This window comes from Emys orbicularis, chromosome 3 (genome assembly GCF_028017835.1).
Source record: "Emys orbicularis isolate rEmyOrb1 chromosome 3, rEmyOrb1.hap1, whole genome shotgun sequence".
Classification (NCBI taxonomy): domain Eukaryota; kingdom Metazoa; phylum Chordata; order Testudines; family Emydidae; genus Emys; species Emys orbicularis.
In genome coordinates this window covers 15,380,308-15,403,436 of record NC_088685.1, presented here as the reverse complement: position 1 = coordinate 15,403,436, position 23,129 = coordinate 15,380,308, and the positions used below count along the sequence as shown (strand labels likewise).

At 41.2% G+C, this 23,129-nt stretch overlaps 1 protein-coding gene across 1 annotated transcript in view; it reads right to left on the bottom strand.

Moving 5' to 3' along the window:
• Positions 1-10,991, bottom strand: part of LOC135875724 (cysteine-rich venom protein Cau1-like) — a 109,574-nt gene extending 98,583 nt beyond the window's left edge. Inside the window, exons 1-2 of the mRNA XM_065400705.1 lie at positions 10,874-10,991; positions 10,461-10,553 (exon numbers count right to left, since the gene is read on the bottom strand). Of these exons, the coding sequence (XP_065256777.1) occupies positions 10,461-10,553; positions 10,874-10,991 (211 nt within the window). The remainder of the gene's footprint in view (positions 1-10,460; positions 10,554-10,873) is intronic.
• Between the last annotated feature and the right edge of the window lie 12,138 nt (positions 10,992-23,129).

The window sequence follows — 23,129 nt, the reverse complement described above, 5'->3', positions numbered from 1 at the left end:
AACAGCACCTCCTTTATCAGCCTCTTTGATTATAATGTCAGGGTGGTTTCTGAGGCTGTGGATGGTATTGCATTCTGCACGACTGAGGTTATGAGGCAAGCGATGTTGTTTTTCCACAATTTCTGCCTGTGCATGTCGGCAGAAGCATTCTATGTACAGGTCCAGACTGTCATTTCGACCCTCCGGAGGAGTCCACGTGGAGTTCTTGTGCTGTTGGTGGGAGGGTATCTGTGTATCAGTGCGCTGTTCAGTGTTATCTTGAAAGTATTCTTTGAGTCAGAGACGGCGAAAGTAGGCTTCCAGATCGCCGCAGAACTGTATCATGTTTGTGGGGGTGGCAGGGCAGAAAGAGAGTCCCCGAGATAGGACAGACTCTTCTGCCGGGCTGAGTGTGTAGTTGGATAGATTGACGATATTGCTGGGTGGGTTAGGGGTACCACTGTTGTGGCCTCATGTGGCAGGTAGGATTTTAGACAGCTTACAGTCCTTTTTCCTTTTTAGAGAGGTGAAGTGCATAATGTAGATCTCCTGTCTTATTTTTGTGAAGTCCGTTTGTGTGGAAGTCTGGTTATTTATGAGAGTCTCCAGGTTGGAGAGCTCTTTTTTGATGTTTTCCTGTTTGCTGTATAGGATGCTGATCAGGTGGTTCCTCAGTTTCTTTGATAGAGTATGGCATAATCTCTCACTGTGGTCTGTGTAGTATGTAGATAGCAATGGATTTTTTACCTTCAGTCCATTTGGTATGATGTCCATCCGTTTGCATTTGGAAAGGAAGATGATATCTGTCTGTACTTGTGCAAGTTTCTTCATGAGGTTGATGGATTTCCACTCCATACGGCTAAATGCAGTGCCTTGCATGGTGTCAAGTATCAAAGGGGTAGCCGTGTTAGTCTGGATCTGTAAAAGTAGCAAAGAGTCCTGTGGCACCTTATAGACTAACAGACGTATTGGAGCATGAGCTTTCGTGGGTGAATACCCACTTCGTCGGATGCAAGTATTTTCTTGTTTGTTTTAAACCTGCCGCCTATTAATGTCATTGGAAGACCCATGGTTCTTGTGATAGGTAACGGGGTAAATAACACTTCCTTATTCACTTTCTCCTTGAGCTCCCTCAGTCTATCCTATAAGGCATGTTTTCTAATCCTTTAATCATTCTCGTGGCTCTTCTCTGAATACTCTCCAATTTGTCAAAATCTTCTCTTGAATTGTGGACACCAGAACTGGACAGAGTATTCCAGCAGTGGTCACACCAGTGCCAAATACAGAGGTAAAATACCCTCTCCAGTCTTACTTGAGATTCCCCTATTCATGCATTCAAGGATTGCTTTAGACCTTTTGGCCATAGTGTTGTACTAGGAGTTCAAGTTCGGGTGATTAGCCACCTCCCCTGCCCACTCTTTCTCAGAATGACTGCTTCCTAGGATACAGTCCGCCATCCTGTAAGTATGGCCTACATTGTTTGTTTGTCCACCAATGCACCTTTGTCCTGACCTACAATAATCCTTTCTAATCCATTTCTGGGTCTCTTTTGTGTCTAGCACCAAATTCAAATCACATCATGGCTTTCTGATGAGCACTAATAGATGACAGCCACCAACTTATTATCCAAACTGCTTAGCCTGGGCTGGGATTCAAACCCAAGTCTCTAGAAGTTGCAGCCTAATACACTAGGGCTTTAAGCCTGCAAATCCTTCTGTGATGTACAGCTGGGAGCACAAGGTTGTTCTATGATAGAGCAAGCAAGCGTGGAGGCTACCCCTCATTATCTGTAACGATAAGGATCAAAAGGCCAAATTCCACTCTCATTTGCAATGGTGGCAATTGGGAGTAGCTCCACTCAAGTCAGGAAAGTGACACCAGAGTGAAACAAAATTACATTAGATCAGAATTGGGCCCAAGGCATTTTCCTTAGAAGAAGGAAGTCTCAATCTCTGCATGCAAATACAGCTACTTCTCACTCACCAGCTTTATTCCTGCTACTAGGAATAACTGGAGAGCTGGAGAACAGCACTCTCGGTAATGCAGAATCAGAATCCCTTGCACTATATCTGTCCTGCTTATCTGACAGCACATACTATAGATTCTCTCTCTCTACACCTGTACTGTGAAGAATCAGCCTTAGAAGGTTCACCATTTAGGGAGGCACTGCACATAAACATACTAGGTTCTTTCAAATTCTGACTCCTGGGGCTACAGCATTTCAGAAACTGACACATTCAGCTTCTGGAAGGTCTCCTGCTGGCCAGACCAGGAAATGACATTTTTGCTGGCTTAAGTAGCAGCCATGTGCTATGTTCTGGCCAAGAGCTCAGTACCATGAGGAAAACAAGGAGAAGGAGTGATGTGAAATCAATATGCAGCATGACATAAATGTACATATGATTTGCATATTTGTCTTATAGTAGAACCTAGAGGCTGCAACAAAGAGCAGGGCCCCACTGGGTGACATATACATATAGGACAAGACAAGCTTTGCCCCAAAGAGCTTAAAATCTAAACAAACAAGACAGTCAGAAGAAGGATTATTATCACCATTTTACATATGGGGATCTGAGGCATGAGAGGGATTAAGTGATTTGCCCAAGGTCACACAGATGGTCTGTGGCAGAGCTGGGGATTGAACCCCCGTCTCCTGATATCCTTAACCACAAGATTATCCTTCATCAGATCTACCACATATGATTTTATGCAATGCTGTGCTGCAGTACATAGTTATCTTGTAAAGTGTCCTTCCTATGGATTCTATCCCATGATGTTTTACAGAGCAAGAAGAAGAGAAGGGCCAGAAGGAGATTTGTGGAGAAGCCAAAGCAAGGTTTCAAAAACCAGCAGGGAAATCTTGAACTCACATTAAATGAAAAGCTAGTGGACACAAGACACACCTACAAGGGAAAATGAGAAAAAATGAATGATCCAGTTGTCTGGTATTTTAATAGTCTAATGGACTGGTTGAAACAGATCTGCCAGGACTTCTAATTAAGGTCCCCCTAAGGAATCGTGTTTTCTGTCTCATTATCCAGATAAAGTGGACACCGAGGAGTCTCTTAATGAGGATTAAACTGTAGGTTCTAGCTGAATTTGCATCTCACATTTGCTCTTGATGAGACGCTCATGAAATGTTGTGCTATAAATATTAGTCAGCTCCAAAACAGATATAAATTCAGAGTTCAAGCTACCATATGAAAACGCTGGTCGCAGGCGCCCATCACTTTACCAGATAATTCTCTAAGAGAGGAGATAAAAATTGTCTATTTTGATAAATACAGCACTTTCCCATTCACAATCCACCGTGTGTGTCACATTTTTATGTATCTGGCTTAAAAGGGACAGCTGCTCCAGGGATCTGGAAATACTCTCTTTAGTTTTTAACAGAAGGAAAAACTGAAACTAAAGCAGATGTTTGTGACTATATTGTATGTGAGATGAGGCCTTCGGAGACTTTTTTTCCAACAGCAAGTGTTTTAAGTCTCTGCTTCCATAAAGGAATTTTGATTTCATGCCTGACCCAAGAAATATGCTTTGTGTGAATTCACATGACAGAGTTCCTAGTTGATGGTTTGAGACACTGTGAAGCTAAGTCAATAGGTTGTTCTGAAAATCCTGCTGATGGCAATGATTCCCTTATAGAAAGCATGCGATCAAATATGAGTTTGCTGCAATGCTTTTCGTCTGTCTGCTTCCAATTTTTTTCAGAGATGGCATCTCCAGAATTCTATTCCCTGCAAAGCTTATTAAATATTCAAATTGAAAATTTAAATTGGGGCCTTCAGTGTATGTGACTATGGAAGGGCAGAGGTGGTTATTTGTCAAGAACAGGGAACGAGAAAGGTAAAAAATGTTCTTGTGACATTTGGTGAAGATCGTAATGTGCTGAAGGCCTGAATCTGTGTCTCAGTATAACTATCATTGCATCCACAGTCATTGGTGCTATGTTTCATGGCATGCACACAGAGAAGTTAGATAAAAGCATAAAGACTTTTGCTGGAAGGTTGCAAAGTAACACTACTTTATTTCTTAGAATTCAGCATAACACACAATAATCCCAAAACAGAGAGAGACAAAGCAGGCTGCTCCCTAAAACAGAGAGGCACAACTCACCCCATCTTATTCTAGGCTGTCTGGCTGCTGACTGATTGCTGCTAGGTCCAGATCATACACTTCTTTACAGAGCTCCCTACCCTGCAAGCAGGACAGGAAACCCCCCTGAAATTTAAAGGGCCAGCCTACAATTTTAACACCATTTTCCATGCATCACAATCAGCAAGCTCCAACTCCCTCCTTGCTTTCAACAGTGTTCATATGTCAGACATCTAGTTTGCTCAAGACACTTTATCTTTTCATCCCTAATACCCTCCTGTTAGGATCACAATAAAAGACCAATACTGTATCCCTGACAGCCTGTCCATTGCAACTGCTGCCTACCCCCTGCTCAGTTCTCATTTCCTGCACTCCTGACTTTCACCATTCACTGAGGTCAGGGAACCTATTTCTGGGTGACATACTTCATCCCTTGAAAGGGATGTCAGTCATCTCTCTTTTTTAAATGTATTAATGGCTACATCTGGAAAGGCTCAGTGTTTGGGTTTAGTTTTGCTTTGTTTTGTAATTATCTGAACATTTAGATGCTTTCTCCAGACATTTGAGTTTGCAAAGCTGGTCTGGTAATCTCACAAAAATAAGATTTCACCTACAAGTTCTGGCACTTGTGGTCCCAGTAGTAGCCAGAGGCACCTCAAGAAACATGTTTGGCTTCTTCTGTTTTGATTTTGGCTAGCAGCCAGAAAAGAAGAAACTTGCACCATTTCCAAGCATTCCAGGATTTGAATGAATTTGGTTCTAAAAAGGACAAGATGCGAGGTGCAGAGCCAGGATTAAAAACAAATATGTAAATCAGAGAAATATAGGGGTGTATTTTCCAAAGGGCCCAGACCTGGCTTCCCTTTTTGCAGAGGTATTTAGCACCCAAAAATGTGCTCCACTTTTTTGCAGCTGTACAGTGAATTGCAGATGTAGATCTGAGTACTTGTACCTCCAATGACCTGATTTGCACCACTTACTGTCAGGTCATTGGAGGTACAAGTAGGTGTGATTTTCATAAGGAATTAGCATTGCCCTAGCTTTGCTCCTATTGCAGTTAATGATAAAATTCCTAGTGGGAGTAGAGTTAGGTCCGCGTTGAGTATTACTGCAAATCACACCCTTCGCTATTTGTGATTTGTTTTACTGTAGTGTCTAGAAGCCCCAACTGAGATTGGAGCTCTACTGCACTTGGTTCAATACAAACACTAAGAATATTCTACATTTTGGGTTGGAATGTGATTCTCAGCTAGAGCAGACATATCTGTGCTAGCTCAGCTCAAGCTAGTGTGCTAAAAATAGCGCATAACCATAGCGGTGCAAGCAGTAGAAGGGGCTAGCCACCTAAGTACATGTCTGGTGTCTTGGGGTGGCTAGCCCCTCCCACTGCTCATGGCACCAGAGCTACGCTCTATTTGTAGTGCACTTGGTTGATCATGCTAGCATGGGTATGTCTCCTCAAACTGGGAATTACACCAAAGTGTAGACCATGCCCTTAGTGAGATATAATGTTTCCAAATCTTTCAATTTGATTGAGAGTCATGGGATACACTTGTTATTTTCCTTAAAGCCCCAGATCCCGGAGCCAAGCAATTATGTGATAATCTCAGCTTTCATTTAAAAAGAAAGTAAATTTCTAGATATCATGGTTGCAGAGAGAAGTTTGAAAACATAACCCAAATGCACCCTAGAAGCTCAGAAACCAGAAAGCAAATGAAAAGAATCCAACATTTATTATCATTTAAAATCTCATTATTTTTATGCCAACCTCACATTTTTGAGGCCCGACTCATGGTTTATGAAAGAGGAAGGGGTGAAGAGAAACAATTGCACAGACTTGGTCTCATAGCAGACGCAGGTATGGCACCCACATCTCCTCAGTCCCAATCCAGTCCCTTGAACAAGCCAGTTTCCTATGGTCAGATTTGTGGCTTCAAATGGATTGTGAGTTCAAAAATCCAGATGCAAATTTTGTTGAGAAACTGCATCTGTAAAAGGAGGGGGGGGCACTGTTTGAAAGGTTGACCCAGGATCCCCTTTGGAGGAAATCCAAGAGTGATATATATCTGTTGTATGCTGAAGCCCTGAACCTTGTTGAAACAGTGGCCTTGGTGTATATAGGAATGTGGAACGGGAAAATGATAGCTTAAAACATGCCATCAAGTATTGTTATTTTTAAAAAAATGCTTTCTAACTTCAAGTATTTCGCTTGGTGGTACTGTACTTTTCCCAATCTGTTCTCTTCTTCTGCTCCTTCTAGTTCAAATACAGCAGAGTCCTTCAGATCCTTTATTACATCCCAGGGGAACATACTCTCAAGCAACAATCTGAGTTGTTAATGAGAAGTTTTGATCACTTTTTGTGCTTCCAAATCAACCTCTGAATGATGGAGCAAACCCACTGGTGGTTTGGTTTATCCAGAGATGAACCCAACTCACCCATACCTCTTCAGGCAAGAAATCTGGCCAGAAATTAGGATGTTAATCATGATCTCTGAGAATATTGTGAGACCATCTGAGAAGGCTGGTGTCAGGAACAGGTGGTAGCCAGAGAGGTTTCCACTTATGGCCTTCTCCCATAACACAGAAACACTCTATTGGCACATTTTGGGGATGGACTTCCTCTCTAAAGAGTGGCCTCTGTCTCCCCCAAGCAATCGCAGCAATGATTAGAAGTTTTTGCTCTGTGACTGGTGTAGCTTTATCCCAGCTGTTCCCTCATAGCACAGTTTTCCTCATGGAGGGGCTCCACCTGGGCCAGACACATAACAGCGGTGGTGGCCAGAGGCTGCTGCCCAAGCTCTGGCTGGCTCCTCCAAGCAGCTTTGGGGGAGAGGGGGATCTTGCATCCTGAAACTATGTGTTGTTCTTCAGTCTGTGAATTAGAGAGGTAGGGAGAACCCTAGTATCCCCCAGTCTCTATATGAATCCATTTTGCATTCACTACAGCCTAGTACTGTCTCTTTTCTACCCTCAGGGATGTTACAGCTCCCACTGAGGAACAAGAGTTATAATAATAGCACACCCCGGCGTATTAATAATGGAAGTGGTTAGGTTGCAGAAATCCCCCAGGGAAAATGTCTTTCAGCTGATAGACAACTCTGCTGAGAAGACTGGTTGGACATGGGTCTCCAGAAAGGGGACAGAATTTCATTCAGATAAAAATTCTCACAGTTACGCCCTCTTTAGTTCAGACCCCGTGTGTCCGAAATCCTGACTCCCTCTATGTGAGATTGGCGGGGACACTGGAGCTCACAGTGTCTTGATTGTTTGTTTGGGGGTGGAGATGGGCTTGTTGTTCTCAGTGGCGTGCCGTCCAACCTGGACTTTGCTTCCTAATGGGTGTGACACAGCTCAAGTTTGTTAGCTTTCAGGGCACTTTTCCCTCACTCAGGCTTTCCCTGAGGAAACTGGTTGGGTGGACAGGATCTGAGTGTATTATGAGGGTAAAATCTTTATGTCCAATTGTTGGTGATCCACTAGTTACTGTAGATATTTTAAAATCTGTATTGCCAGGAGCAGCAGAGGTTTGGCATAGCTCCTGGTTTTGGAAAGGTTGGAAACACCACAGGAATCAGCCATTTTCAGAGTATTTCAGCCCTTCTATTTCTGGCTCTAGCCTGAACAGGGTAGTGCTAATATGAGAGCCACCATCTTGGCTGACATACATGGGGTCTCCAGAACTAAGGACCAGATTTTCAAATATATTTAGGGGCCTAGAGATGCAGATAGGCCCTTTATGGGATTTAGAAATGTGCCTAGGTTCCTAACTCCCATAGAAATCAATTGGAGTTGGGCACGTAGGTGCTTTTCAAAATCCCACAAGGTTGCTATCTGCATCTTAGATGCCTAAATAAGTTGCTACAGCTTGAGTTAAAGAGCCAGGATTTGCAGCTGGGGGATGTAATGGACTCACATCCTCTGTGGATTGTCACACAGCACACACTAGCCACTGGGCTACGCAGAAACTAGTGCAAAATTTAAAATCTCATGTTTAAAAAGTTGTCCAAACATGTTCAAATCTCTAGATATTTCAGGCTCAGTTGGAGTTTTGGGTTGTCTTATCTGCTCTTTGGCCAAAATCCAGGGTCTGCCCCTGCAGGGCTCTCCAGGTGATGAAACTAATTTGGTGGTGCTGCACAAGAATGCTAAGTACTGGAATAAATTGCATAGGGAGGTTGTGGAACCTCCATCATTGGAGATTTTTAAGAGCAGGTTAGACAAACACCTGTCAGGGATGGTCTAGATAATATTTAGTCCTGCCATGAGTGCAGGGGACTGGACTAGATGACCTTGTGAGATCCTTTCCAGTCCTATGATTTTATGATAAGGGGAGCGTCTTAGGAAGCCTCCTTTGCTGTACAGAGCTCACCTTGCATAGCAATGTTAAGAGGGCATGGGCTGGCTGGGTGAGGAGTAGGACCAGGGGGATCTCACCATAACTTATTAAGCTGGAACATGGCTTTGAAGGCTTGGAAGAAAAAAAATTACTCTCCACTTTCACCCTCTGCAGCTTCCCAGTTGCCTAGCCCAGCTGCTTGGTCTGTGCAGAGGATTTTAGCCTTTTTGCATATTTAAAGTTCCAGAGCAACTTCATGAATGCAGAGGTTTGCGCTGGTATACTTAGTCCACATTTTCCCTTCCCCCACTGCCATGCATGGTCTATGCTCTGTCTGATTGCTGCTGTCCTCTACCCAAGAGTAGGGTATGTTTCATTGGTGCTATGTGTGTGTAGGACCAAATCCAGGTGTTAAGAGACCACAAAGCCATCGGGCCTGAATCACTGCTGCATTACCCCAGTTTTACTCTGGTGTAAGTCAATTATAAGAAGATAGGAATGGCCATACTGGGTCAGGCCAATGGTCCATCTAGCCCAATCTCCTGTCTTCTGACAGTGTCCAATGAACAGAACAAGGCAATTATTATTGAGTGATCCATTGATCTGAATCGAATTATAACAGCAAAAACAAGGAGGAGTAACACTGCAGTGAATGAGGCCAACTGACCTCTATGGATTTGCAGCCACTTATCTCAGCCGATGGTTTGCAAATTGCTTTTAAATCCTGCAGAATGACAAGAACTATGAAAACTTAAAACATTGGAGGCCTGATTCTTCCTTGCCCTGAACCTTGTGCAGATGTTTACGCCATTGCGACAGTGTGCGTAAATAGCTACCATTCAGATTTGGCAGTGATTTACACCTGCTGCCGGCTCAGTTTCCTCTGTTCTAACTGGCAACATGGGCAATGCAAGGTGCAAGGCAGTGGAAAACTCATTTATTAGATGGGGACAGTAAATATAACTGACATAGGCCTGGAAGTGACATGTCCATCCCATTTTACAACACAGTCCTCCTAGTGCTCACTTTAGATTAGAGCTGTGTGGATAATGGATTTTTTTGGCTCTCTGGCCATTCCAGAAAATAAAAATAAATTTGTTTCGGGTCGAACTGAAAATGAAATACATTTCTGGTGAATGGAAAAGCAATATATAGGTTGAACAAAATGTTTCCTTTCAGCAAAATTGAAACATTTTGATTTTGCCCATTTTAAAACATTTTATATTTTCTTTTAGTAGAATTCAATGACATTTTGAATCAAAAAGTAATTTCAACCTGAAAAATCAAAACATTTCATTTTGCATAAATAATTTTGATTTTTCAGGGTTTTGTTTGTTTTTTATTGAAATAATTTGGTGAAACCGACAAATTCGCAAAGGGTTTCTGTGTCCACAAATCAACAATTTTGGCCAAAAAAAAGTTCCAGACAATTGATAATGAAGTCTAAACCACCGGAGGCATTTTCAAACAAGAGACACTTGTGTGTGCTCTACCTCTGTCTAATTATTATTTGTTCTTGAACAAGGAAAACTGCTTTGTAAAAAAAAAAAAAAAAAAAAAGGCAATGACTGGTTCCCCTTAACAAGCAGCAAATCAGCGGTAGAACCTGGAGCCACATGCCACCAGTTTAGCAGTTTGTTTCACAACATACATGTTGCTTGATAAACAGGTCGAGCCAATGCTGTATATTTTTAGTATCGGAGGAAGATCTACTTCGGATGATTTTGGACACCTTGTTATATCCCATTCCCAAATCTGTCAAACATATGACAGCCAACACACAGAGGAATACTTCTCCAGTTCAAGAACAACAAAGGCCCACAGGAAAAATTTGCTGACTTACTAAGCTTTTTACATTTCCAGATACAGCTGTAAGATACAGAACATATTATTGTAAACCATCGCAAATATCACTGCGTTCACCTCCCCACATTATTCAGCCAGACAGTTCTATCTGAATTGTTCCTCATAACTTAGACACCGCCAATAAAGTAATCTTGAAATATTCTATTGATAGGTTGAACCAGCCCCTGGATTTGTCTTACCTAAGTTCTCCAGTTTAACATCTTTTGGAGGAGGCATGAAAGCAAAGCACTGACAACTTGTGATCATGCTCACTACCGACCTCATGGCACATCCTGCAAGAGAAAGAGGTCATATCTTGGAGTCTTGGGCACAGTATTAATAAAATAAACAATAATTATCACAACTTTTCATTTAAGGTAATCAAACCACCTAATACCACACCAAGCAGAGACTTTGGCTGCTCAAGATTGAGCCAATTTATTTAGCTCCATAAAGCTGATGTTTGGTTTCTGTAGCATCCGCTGGTCTTCATGGTTCACTGTTTAGTCCTGGCATGACCGTAATCCCCCACAATTCCTCAACAGTAGGATCTCCAGATCTCAGTATTAGCCAAATGAGAATAAAGTGGTATTTGCACTTCCCTACCATTTACCAAAATCCCTTGCAGGAATTTTTAGAGACTCTTTTGTCATCTGGATGGCTTGTAATCTCATATCTGGTAAGGAGATTTCATTCAAGATATCAGATGGTTGTTCCCCGGTTTCCCCCATTTCTTGATAATGCCAAAGCCACAAGCCTACAATGGGAAAATATTATCACCTGGCTGTGTGGTGAGTGAATGGAAAATAAAAGATTGGTGAGATCTGTCTATGAATGGTGCCATATCACTTCTGGAGTTTGAACACAGATACACTGCCGCTATACCAGGCTCTCAGCCCTAAATAAATTCAGAGTATGCCTATTATTATTATTATTATCATTTATTGGTCTTATAGTAGCACCTAAAAACCCTATTACCATAGGCATAGTACACATAATGGAAAAATGACCTTTCCCTGAAGTACTTATAATCTAAATAGACAAGAGTAACAAAGGGTGAGAAAAATTTACACTCCTAATTTACCGATTGGGAACAGATACATAGAAGTTAAGTGACTTGCCCAAAGGTTTGTCTACATGGGGACACTCAAGAAAAAATCATCCAAATTAACGAAAAGTTTGGATTAAAAGTGGAGAAGTTAAATTGCATTAAACCCCTGTGTGGACACACTCATTAGGAATTAAAGTGGCCTGAATTTAGTTTAATTAATTAAATTAATTAAAATGAACTAAATTCAGGCCACTTTAATTCTGAATGACATCATCCACACAGGGGTTTAATGCAATTTAACTAATCCACTTTAAATTTGTAAGGCTGGTGGACCAGGTGCCGGATCATGCCAAAGCCCCAGGCCAATTCACTTTTGTATTAATATAGATCAAAACGATTGTGAATATATGAGTGTGTTTGGTGCTTAAACTTCCTGAAAACTAGTGGGATGTTACCTGCATTATTTTCACTTATCAGTATCCCATTGTAATGTAGTAACAAACATTTCCATTGTGTATACCCCTGTAAGTAAATAACCCATCAAATGAGAAAGAAGCCTTGTGGAATGCAAATAAAGAATTTTAACAGAAAAGTGCTAATTTCAAAGCAAGTGGGCATTGTGTGTGATGATCAAAGGTCAAAGACTCAAAATGCATTTCTCTCTCTGTCATCAGAGGAAAAGCCCACATGGGTAAGTGACACTGTCAGCTTGTTTTCTGTGAGAAGAAGCTGTAAGTATGGATTCAAGGAAAGATCCTTCATCCCTGAACTCTTACAGGGAAGGGTACCAGATGCAAAGCGGAGATCTCCAGAGACAAGCTGGATACCCTGAAAAGACTTTTGGGACACTGGCAGAATTTATTGATTACATTACTGCTATTATTTGGAATTACAAATTGTGACTCACCTGTACACATATTTTACTTGCCTTAAACTCTCAATAACTCATTTCCTTTTCTTAGCAAAAAACCTTTAGACAGTGTACTATTGAATTGACTACCAGTGTTGTCTTTGGTGTAAGATCTAGATACTAATTAATCCGGGGTAAGTGACTGGTCTCTTGGTACTGGGAACAACCTAAATGTGGTGTGATTTTTGGTATAAGTGACCTTTTATCACAAAGTTCAGTTTGTCTGGGTGGCAAGATAGACTGGAGAGTCTACGGGGACTGTGTGACTCCATTGTAAAACTGGTATAGCGATCCAGAAATTCACATTTATTACTGGTTTGGTGAAATTGAATTATAGAACACACCACCAGATTGGGGGTGTCTGCCCCGTTTTCTGACAGTCTGCCCTGAGGTAGGCACTCACAGTTGTGAGCCACTCCAGAGTGTGACAAAATTCTCACCTTTCATTAATTCAAATTAATTTTCCCCAGCTGGACAAGTCCTAAATCACAACTCGCAGGAAGATTGTAGAGTGGCAAGACCACACACTGCCTCCAGATTGCCTGAATCCCAGTGCACTATCTGAACCATGCACCTACCCTTCCTCTCGTTCCAGTACAGATGGGCAGAAGAGGCAGTGTTTTGATTTTGCAAAACCCAAATCAGGATGGTTCTGGTGTGGGGATCCATTTGAACTGAATAATTGAAGTTCAGACATTGGCCCATCTCTGCTCACAAGGAATCTCTTTAATTGTTCGGGATTACATGATTCGCATGGTTGGCTTCCTCTCCAACTACTTCTCTTCCAAGTGACCCTCTTTTGCCTTTACCTTCTGACTCCGTGCAAGTTTCTGTTCCCCAGCCAAAATAACACTGAAAGATTATAAAAGGTTTGCAGACCCACATGCCCAGCAATCATCTCAGTGAAAGAATGAAGGTATAGAAATAGCTTAAGATTCTTTTGGAAGTGATGATTTCCTCTTTCCCATTCTGAATCATTTCTATGGAAGGGCAATAGGTGTGAAAGATCAGCCTATGGTTAAAGCACAGGACTAAGAGATAGAAGATCTCAATTCTTTCCCTGGCTCTGCCACAGACTCACTGTGTGACATCACATAGAATCATAAAATCATCATAGAATCATAGGACTGGAAGGGACCTTGAGAGGTCATCTAGTCCAGTCCCCTGCACTCAAGGCAGGACTAAATATTATCTTGATCATTCCTGACAGATGGTTGTCTAACCTGCTCTTATGGGCCAGCATTTTCAAAATTGCTGTGTCCAAACTTAGGCACTTAAATCCATCGTCATAATACAGTTTGGGGTGTCTGATTCGAAGGCAAAATACCTTATCACCTTGTCTCTTGGTTTCTGTAGCAGGGTGGACACCCGCTCCTGCCCTGAGGGGTTTAGAACAGCCCTGGGAGAAGGCTGTTCCAGGGAGAAGCAGCTACTGGGCTGATTGGGGAAACAGCTGCAGCTGGGCCACGCCCCAATCAGGCCCCAGCTGGCCCTATAAAGGCTGGGGAGCCAGGAGCTCAACAGTCTCCCTCTGTGTTCAGGGAGAGAAGGGTCTGGCTGCAGTGAGCAGAGACAGGATACCTGAGCGGAGCAGGGCTGGGGAAGGGCTGAGGAGCTGGGGAGTTCCAGCCTGGATAGCCCCAGGCTGTGGCCTAGCATTGGGCCAAGGGGTACTGGGGGTTGCAGAGGGCAGCCCATGGCTAGACTGAGGCAGCAGGTCCAAACCCACCCTTGCCTGTGATGAGTGGCCTATACTGCAGTCTGCCCCAGGGAGTGGGGGCTAATTGGTGATTGGCAGTGGCCTTACACTGAGGCGAGGTGGGGTTAGTGGGTAGGGGTTCCCCTGGGAGGGGAGACCTAGTGTGTGTGGGTACTGCCAGGGGGCAGCACCCAGAGCAAGGGGCACCGGGGTCCTGGGAGGGACATGGGAGCCAGTAGGAGGACAAGGTGGATCACCGGCCTGCAGAGGGCGCTCCAGAAGCTGGATGAGCTGATTCCCCGAAGCAACCAGTAGGGAGCGCCACAGGGGTGAGTCCTCACCCTTACAGTTTCCTATCTACAAAATTGCACATTTCTGAGCTAGGTACTTAGAACCACAGAAATGTGGGGCTGGAAGAGACCATGAGAAAGTACATTGGGACCCCTAGATGGAAAACAAATGTAATATGGACATTGAAAGTATTTTTGTGGCATGGGTATTAGATTTGGAAACAATCCCAAGTCCCCGGCAGACAAATCCGTAACTGACCTGGGAAATTGTCAACAGTGGGGTTGATTCTCCATTGCCTTTCATTTTTTGGTGTAGCCACTGACACCTGTGCAAAGATCGTGTTACCAAAGCAGCTCCTTTACAGTGGTAGCAACACTTTACACCCACTTTGCACAGATAATAATAATGCACAGTGCTTTTCATCAGCAGATCTAAAAGTACTTTACAAAAGGAGGTTGGTATCATTTCCCCCCTTTTCCAGATGGGGAAACTGAGGCATGGAGAGGTGATGTGACTTGTCCAAGTCACCAGCTGGCCAATGACAGAGCTGGGAATAGAGCCCAGGGCTCCCTATTTCTAGTTCAGTGCTCTATCCACTAGTGTTCACTACTCCCAGTACAAGGTGCAAAGCAGTGGCCGTTCAGCCCCAAATAGTTGCGTGTTCCTCCTCTGCTGCTCCATGGTCTGCTGGACTAATTTGCTCTCGGTCTCCCATGCAGCTGTTAAATGAAAAATCATATTTGCCCTGCCTAAAATATTCTAAATAATATTAGAACACTAGGTGGCACCGTTGTTACAATGAAAACTCTTAGCTAGTTGGTGACAAGCATTTTATGCCCTCTGAAAATTGGATTGATTCTTTTCAGGCAATGCAGAAGTTTAAAGAATTGCTACCCTTTCTTTGGGGGCTGTGTGAAATCAGTTTGGTGGCCTAAGTCCTCTTCTGAATGGACAGGTGTTCACCTATATAAAACCACCATTACAATTAGCACAACTTGGGTTTTCACCTGAGATTACCAGTAACAGAGCTAAAGACTGAATGGGCATTGAGAAAGGGCTACCATTTTGCCATTAGCCTAGGGTCCCACCAAGTCAAAGGGCAAGGAGAGGATAGGAGAAGCATGAACTGATGCTGCCTATCCTATACCCCTAATGGAAAAAAAGAGAGGACATCACTCTCCAGAGATTTGGATCTGCCCCCCCTACACAGCCTTATAACTCACACATTTCTGAAGTATTAATATTACTTCTCTTTATAGTAAAACAGGATCAAAAACCACAATCCCAGTGACCCCAAATGCTAAACAGAGAGTAAAATGCAAACTGAACAGTTCAGATTCAACTCTGGAATCATAAAAATAAGCTTATTTTAAAAAAAAAATGTTGTAGATCCTTAAAAGAATTAGGAAGAAAAACATGATTCACCTGCAGTTACTTCCAGTCCTAACACAAAACTTGTCCACCTCTACGCCCAATCCTGTCCCCTTTACTCATGGTGAGTAGCATTTACTCACTGGAGAAATCCCATTGAAATCAACTGTGGTCTATGGTACTATGTGGTTTGTAAGCACTACGTGATGTGAGTAAAGGTAGCAATTGGGCTCTCTTCTTGTTTAAAACTTGCCATAATATCATGAAAATCACATCCTTAGTGTATCCCATAATGCACCACACTCCAATTTGGCTTCACTAAAATAAAAGTGAAGCCAAATTATCTGATTCCCCAAATACAGGCAAAGCCAGGAAACCGTTTTGGAAAGAGAGTCCAAGTTTATGTGCAACTTTCAGAATTCTGTTACATAAATGTATGCCTCTTCCAGACACACAGGGATCCTATTTTCCAGTGAAAATTCACATTTACATCCTGATCTGCGAGGTAGTGACAGCTCTCAACTCCCACTGGCATCAGGAGTGAGTTCACAAGGCAACATATATCTGAGGACCGAATCCTTCTGCTGATAATGGCCCTGATCCCAAAGAGAGTTACTGTTACACTTAATTTTCTTTGTTAGTCCTACTGCAGTCAAAGGTACTACTGCTGTGCATAAAGTTAAATATGTATGCAACTCTTTTTAGGATTGGAGCCTTTAATGAGAGAGGGATCAGACCCAAAGTCAGCTCAGGAAGAGCAAATGATTCAAACATGTACTAAACCAATCCACAGACAAATGATTAGTATTAGTAGGTCATAATCCCAGGGAATTGACCAGATTATGAAGTCGGAGTCCCTTACAACCCAAGTGATTTTACCAGTACAATTATTCATGTCTATATACCCCATAGACAATATAACCACAGTTCTGAAAAAAGAAGGGAGAGTTCAGATTTGACTTCATTTTCAGGAAAATTTGACATGAAATTGTGGCAAGAGCAAAAATGGCCCCAAGAACTTACTTCAGTTCCGACAATATGTACTGAACTCATTCCTGGTGTGATCTGCATTAACTTCAGTGGAATTACACTAGGGACCATCTTGTTCTTATGAACCAGATCCTCAACTGATGTAAAATAGCATAGATGCACTGAACTCAATGAAGCTTCTTGAATTTGCACCAGCGGAGGACCTGGCACTGAGTGTTTAAATTATCTAGTTATATTTACCCTATATACTTTATGCAATCTTTGTTTTCTAGCATGAATAATCTTTTATCCACTTCATCATTAGTTAAGTAGATACTGTATTGCTCTGCATTTGTCAGGTCAGTTTCTAAAATAGATTTTCACAGTATGTTTGTTTCCTCAGAGTATTAATTAGCCTGTAAAACTACAGAAATACTGCAAAGCCAAAGGAGTTAGACACATGTTCTATTTGACTGGGAGAAAATGGCAGGTCTTCCTTTACATAAAAGGGTGACAAAGTTTGTAGTGTGGAAACATAGAATTACTCTCCAGAATTTTGGGTCCAGATGATAAACTCATTTTGGCTTGTGTAAATCCAGAGTAACCCCTTTCACATTGATTTATTTTGGATATAAGCTCTGATCCAAAGATCATAGAAGTGGGTTGGGGGTGTGTCTTTCCATGGACTTGGTCCGTACGCCAGGATAACTGAGGTCAGAATCTCACTGGTGGTTCCCATCTCTGATATGGGTTGATACTTGAAATGGTAAATTTAGATCTGGCTGAAACTTTGCAATGGATAAAGTTTAACCATTAAAAATGGGTTTTTGTTTAAAACATAATTTTTTTGCAGGAAAATATCATTATTCACAATTTTGTGTATTTTTCTATTGAACATTTTAAAAAAATGAAGTTATTTTTTTTTATTTTTGGTGTTTGAAAACTGAAAAAAAAATGTGAAATTTTGAATGTTTTTCCCCCCTCCATATCCCCTGGCCCCCTTTTTATCACCACCAAAGGCAATAGAGCGAATAATGTCTAAACGTTTTCTTCTTCTTCCTTTTCCCCTTTTCCTTTATTCACTGTGCAGCTTTTCAAAACATCTCCAGTTTTAGAAAAAATACAAAATAGCAAAAGGAAAAAAGAAATTCTATGTCTGCACTGTGAACCTTTCTAAAAGATGAGGAAATTTCATTTTGCTTTGAAATTTTCCTGTGAGAAATTTCCAGCAAAATTGAAATTTTTTTTTTTTTACAAAAAAACCCCCAACAAAAAAAAAAAGCAGATAAACAATCAACAACAACAAAAGCAGTTGTTTTTGTAATTATCTCTGGTTAAATTGCATTTGCTGTGAGAGAGTTTACTGTTGGAGAATTTCTATAACCCCCAAGTAAATTATTAACCTCAACTACTTTTTTGGCCAACAGCATTTCATTGGCATGTACCATTAGGACATTAATTCTTACGGTAGATGGTTAAAATTGTGGAGGGAATGGTTTAATCCTGTTGAGTCAGTTTATTATTTTCTTGGCTGGATGTGCCATGAGAAAAAAAAAAAGTAGTTTTATCCAGTGGTGTGAAAACAATTGGTCTCTTTTGCTTCCCAAAACCATAGCATTCAAATTGGAGGCAAAGAAAAAGGATGAAATGTAGATCACTGTATTACCTGGTCTTGATCAGATTTTTCAGCCATATGGTCACTGGAGCCTACAATGAGAGCCCCTGACAGTGGAGCAAAGTTGTGCTGATGTTGGAAGAAAAATTCAAAGTGGCTAAAGGAGGAAGAGTTTAAAGATCTGAAATTGTATATGGGCTTATTAAAATCCCACTGGCTTCTGATACAGGAAATTGCCCAGAACAGCAGAAACAGTTTCTCTCTCTATTTATTTTTGCACACAAGATTTTAATGTGAAATATGAAATAGGTAACATCACCTACATAAGGTGGCACACAAAAAGAAAGAAAGAAAGAATTGTACGTTACTGAGAAGAAAGATGATCCAGGGGTCAGGGCCAGATATTGATGAAGTCCATCACCCTATAAACTCCTCTACAGGCACCTAAATGAGAGGCCAGGTTGTCAGTAATCAGCAGCTCCCAAATCTAGCCCTTCATGTGTCTGCACCTCAGTACACCAGCTGTAAAATGGTAATAAATAATAATAATACCACCTAAATTCCCTTACTCACAGGGTTATGAGACTAATTACACTGGGTGTGACCCAAAGCCTACTGAAATCCAAGGACTTTAGCAGGATTTGGATCAGGCCTGTTATGTCAGTAAAGTGTGCAAGGCCAGAATTTCTAAGGTATTTAGGTATCTAAAGACGCAACTAGGCAACTAGTGGGATTTTCAAAAGCATCTAACCTCCTTAAAGTGCTTTTGAAAATCTCATTAGGCACCTAACTGTACTTAAATACCTTTGAAAATCTGGCCACCAGATACCACTGTGATAGGAGCCATGTACATTTACTAGATTTATTTGGTCCTGCCACAGTGCAGGGGGATGGACTTAATGATGTCTTCAGGTCCCTCCCAGACCTACATTTTTATGAGTCTAAGCACCTAGCTCAGCAGGGTCCAAACTTTCCAGCCCATGGGCTGAACATATTGTTTAAAAAATAAATAATGATCATTTCAAAAACCTGTTGTAATGAATGCCCCTAGTCCTGGCAAATTTTACTATGAAAGTTTCACTCAGCTCTAGTGGAAAGTCCTAGCGTGTTATTACCAATGTGGCATAAAACAATAATTAGGAAAAGAGATGCACCTCTTTTCTTTAAATAGCAAAGTACAGTATTTCAAATAAGCATAAACCATGGCTTCCTCAGGTTCATTAAACAAGAAGCCTTAGCCTTCCTGCCCCTTTTGGAACCATAAATTCCACTGGGATTACATGTCAAACTGATTAAAGCAGTTGTTCAATCAACAGAAACTGTTGATTGTAAATTTTAGTGCTTTGTAATGTTTTGAAACAAGCCATAATCTGCTTTGATGGACAAAAAATAGACTTTCCACTCGTTGGATTTGAATCATCAGATTTTCCTTTTTTTTTTTTATTATGAGACTATCAACAAGTTTTGTTGTTGTTTTCTTTAATGGGATCAGTGACTGGATCCAAGCTTAATTTACTTGAAAATCTTTGGAACTACCATCTTACCTTTACAACAATCAGCATATTCATGTATAATTTAATAATGATGTGTACCCAGAACTAAGCAACAGATTAAGAACCCAGCCCTGTATTCCATGGGCACCCAAAATTCTCACGGAAGAGTGCAGTGAATGTAGGATCTAGCCCACTACAGAAAACATATGTCATCTGTCAAGACAGTCGAAACAGCAACATTTTCCCGCAGACTTTCATTTGATGCTTTTACACAAACTCTCCTTCACGTTTCACAGCCCATTTGTTGTCACCACCAATATTCCAGCCAATTAATCTACCAGCAAGAATATTTAATTGAGGAGGGTGCTTAGATACCATGGTGAAGGGCATCCATAAAAGAAAGTAGGTGGGTAGATAGGTAGGTAGAATTAGTTAATTTGAATCAAATATAGGAAAACATACACAGGGCGCAAATTTTAATTCACTATAGACAAGGATTCACCATGGAAACCTGACTTTTGGAGCCATGCTTATCCAGTCAGGAACCAAAAACATACCTTTTCTTTATTAAGGTAGTACCTAAAGGTCTTGTGCTAGGAACTGTACAGGCGCAAAGAAGATAATTCCTACCCCATAGAACGTATAGGTCTCCTGACTCCCAGACTAGTGCACAGTCTTCTGGAACACATTGCCTCTTATAATTTGTGTGTATTATCAAAAGTGTTCACACATACCTTGTGAGCTATGTGACTAATCAAAACTAACCACAAATTTTACGTATCTAATAGTGGAAACAAACTTCTGGTATAAGAGCTACAAATCACAAATTCTTTACGGAAAGGTGTGTTATAAACACACAATAAAAATAATATAAGAAGAATCGTTTGAAAATAGAATAAATTCCCATATTTTCCATCAGAACATAGGGATCCTTAACTCATTGGACAAAATTCATCCTTAGTACAACTCCACAATCTTAAGATGATGAATCAGGCAGATCAGAAATAAGGCATACATTTTTCATGTAAGAGTAATAAACCATTGAAACAACTTACCAAGGCACGTGGTGGATTCTCTGTCACTCACAATTTTTAAATCAAAATTGGATGTTTTTCTAAAATATATGCTCTAGAAATTACTTTGGGGAAGGTCTATGGCCTTGGAATATATGAATTTATGAACAGCTTCAGTAGTGCTAAATTTTGCTCTAAATTACATAACATTGGTGTAAATCCAGAGTAATTCAATCAACTCCAGTGGATTAATTTGGACCATTGTTTTAATAGGGCTATATTCTGCTAAATTACATTGGGGTAAAACCGGAGTAACTCCATTGATTAGGAGTAACTCCTTTTTGTATATTGGTTTAACTGGGATCAGATTCTGGCCTGTTAATTTTTGGCTGAATTTACCATAAGCAAAGATTTATTTTCTTCTCCCTTTGTGATAGTGTCCCCCTCGCATTGTCTTCTGTAATTTCACTGTTAATTAGGGTTAGAGAAGTAGCTGCACCCATATGTATCATTAGCTTTCTTCATTCAACCTACCACCAAAATCACTCTGGCTATGAGAAGCATGTCCTTTTGAATATGCCCCAAAATAGCACTTTAGAGCCCCCAAACAGTCATGCACCTGAGAAACCAAGTTGGGATCCATCATGGTGATTTAAAATACTCGGTGCTCCATTGGGAACACTTCCAAAGAATATATACTCAAAAAGAAGGGATAGTCATGCAGCACTGTTAAAACATGCAACCTCAAGAGGAGGTGTTTTCCCTTTGGGTGGGAGTTGTTATTAAATCAGGTGGTCTGATAGCTTCCCTACTCTGCTTCTGTAATGGTGTATTACTTAAAGGTCACCATCAGCTTGTAACCTGAGAACTGCTTTGGTATTGCAGGGAGAGTGGATCAACAGTACTGTAGCTGCTACTCAACATGAAGCTGTGCCTACAAAATAGCACTGAGTTATGCAATAATAATCCCTTTCCTCTTTACATGGTGAGGTTCTATTAAGGTGGGTAGTTGGTCTTGTGGTTGAGACAAGGACGTGCGTACCAGGATATATGGATTCTATGCCTGCCTCTGCCACAGGCCTTAGTCTTTCTGTGACTTAATTTATTTATACAATCGAAGAAATGTAAGGCTGGAAGGGACCTTGAGTCCAGCCCCCTGCGCTGAGGCAGGACCAAGTAAACCAAGATCATCTCTGACAGGTGTTTATCCAACCTGTTCTTAAACACCTCCAATGATAGGGATTCTACAGCCTATTTCAGAGCTTAGCAACCGTCATGGCTAAAAAGTTTTTCCTTATATCTAACTTAAATCTCCCTTGCTGCAGATTAAGCTGATACTTCTTGTCCAACCTTCAGTGGACAGGGAGAACAATTGATCACTGTCCTCTTTATAACAGCTCTTAACATATTTGAAGACCATTATCAGGTCCCCCCTCAGTCTTTTTTCTCAAGACTAAACATACCCAGTTTTTTTAACCTTTCCTCATAGGTCAGGGTTTCTAAACTGTATGTCATTTTTGTTGCTTTCCTCTGGACTCTCCAATTTGCCCACATTTTTTCTAAAAATACAGTACTCTAGCTGAGGCCTCACCCTGGCTGTGTCTTACATACTACCTCCCGTGTCTCACATACAACACTCCCGTTAATACACCCCAGAATGATACTAGCCTTTTTCAGGCTGTATCACATTGTTGTTTCATATTCAATTTGTGATCTACTATAACTCCCAAATCCTTTTCAGCAGTACTAGTCCTGACCTAGTTAATTCCCCATGTTGTAGAATGTTATTTGTCTGACATTAGGGCCTAACGGATCTAAACTGGACAGGGCCACATTGCGCTAGGTATAGTAAGAGTCCCTGTCCCAAAGAGTTCGTCATCTGAGTAATCACTTACCTTCCCCACTGTACTTCATAGATTCATAGAGTTTAAGGCCAGAAGGGAACAGTAGATCAATCTAGTCTGATCTCTTGTATATCGCAGGCTATTTATTATATTTTGCCCCATTACCCCTATATTAAGCCCAATAACTTGTGTTGGTCTAAAGTATATCTTCCAGAAAGGCATCCAGTCTTAATTTGAAGAACTCAAGTGGTAGAGAATTCACCACTTCCTTTGGTAGTTTGTTCCCTCGCTATTAAAAATGTATGCCTTATTTCCTATATTACTTTCTCTGGCTTCAGCTTCCAATCATTGGTTCTTGTTGTGTCTTCTCGGCTAGATTAAAGAGCCCTCGTATATTCTCCCCATGAAGGTACTTATACACTGTAATCAAGAAAGCTCTCAATCTTGTTTATGAAGTTATCACTTCAGCTCGTTGATTGCGTTTTTCATTTCTACTTTCTGGCATAGAGTTCCATGGATGACTGCTCTATACTGGTGTTTGGGGGGTTTAGTAAGCCTTTGTCTTATTTTGCTATATGGGGTTGCTTTGGTCAAGCTTCATGATGTTGCTCCA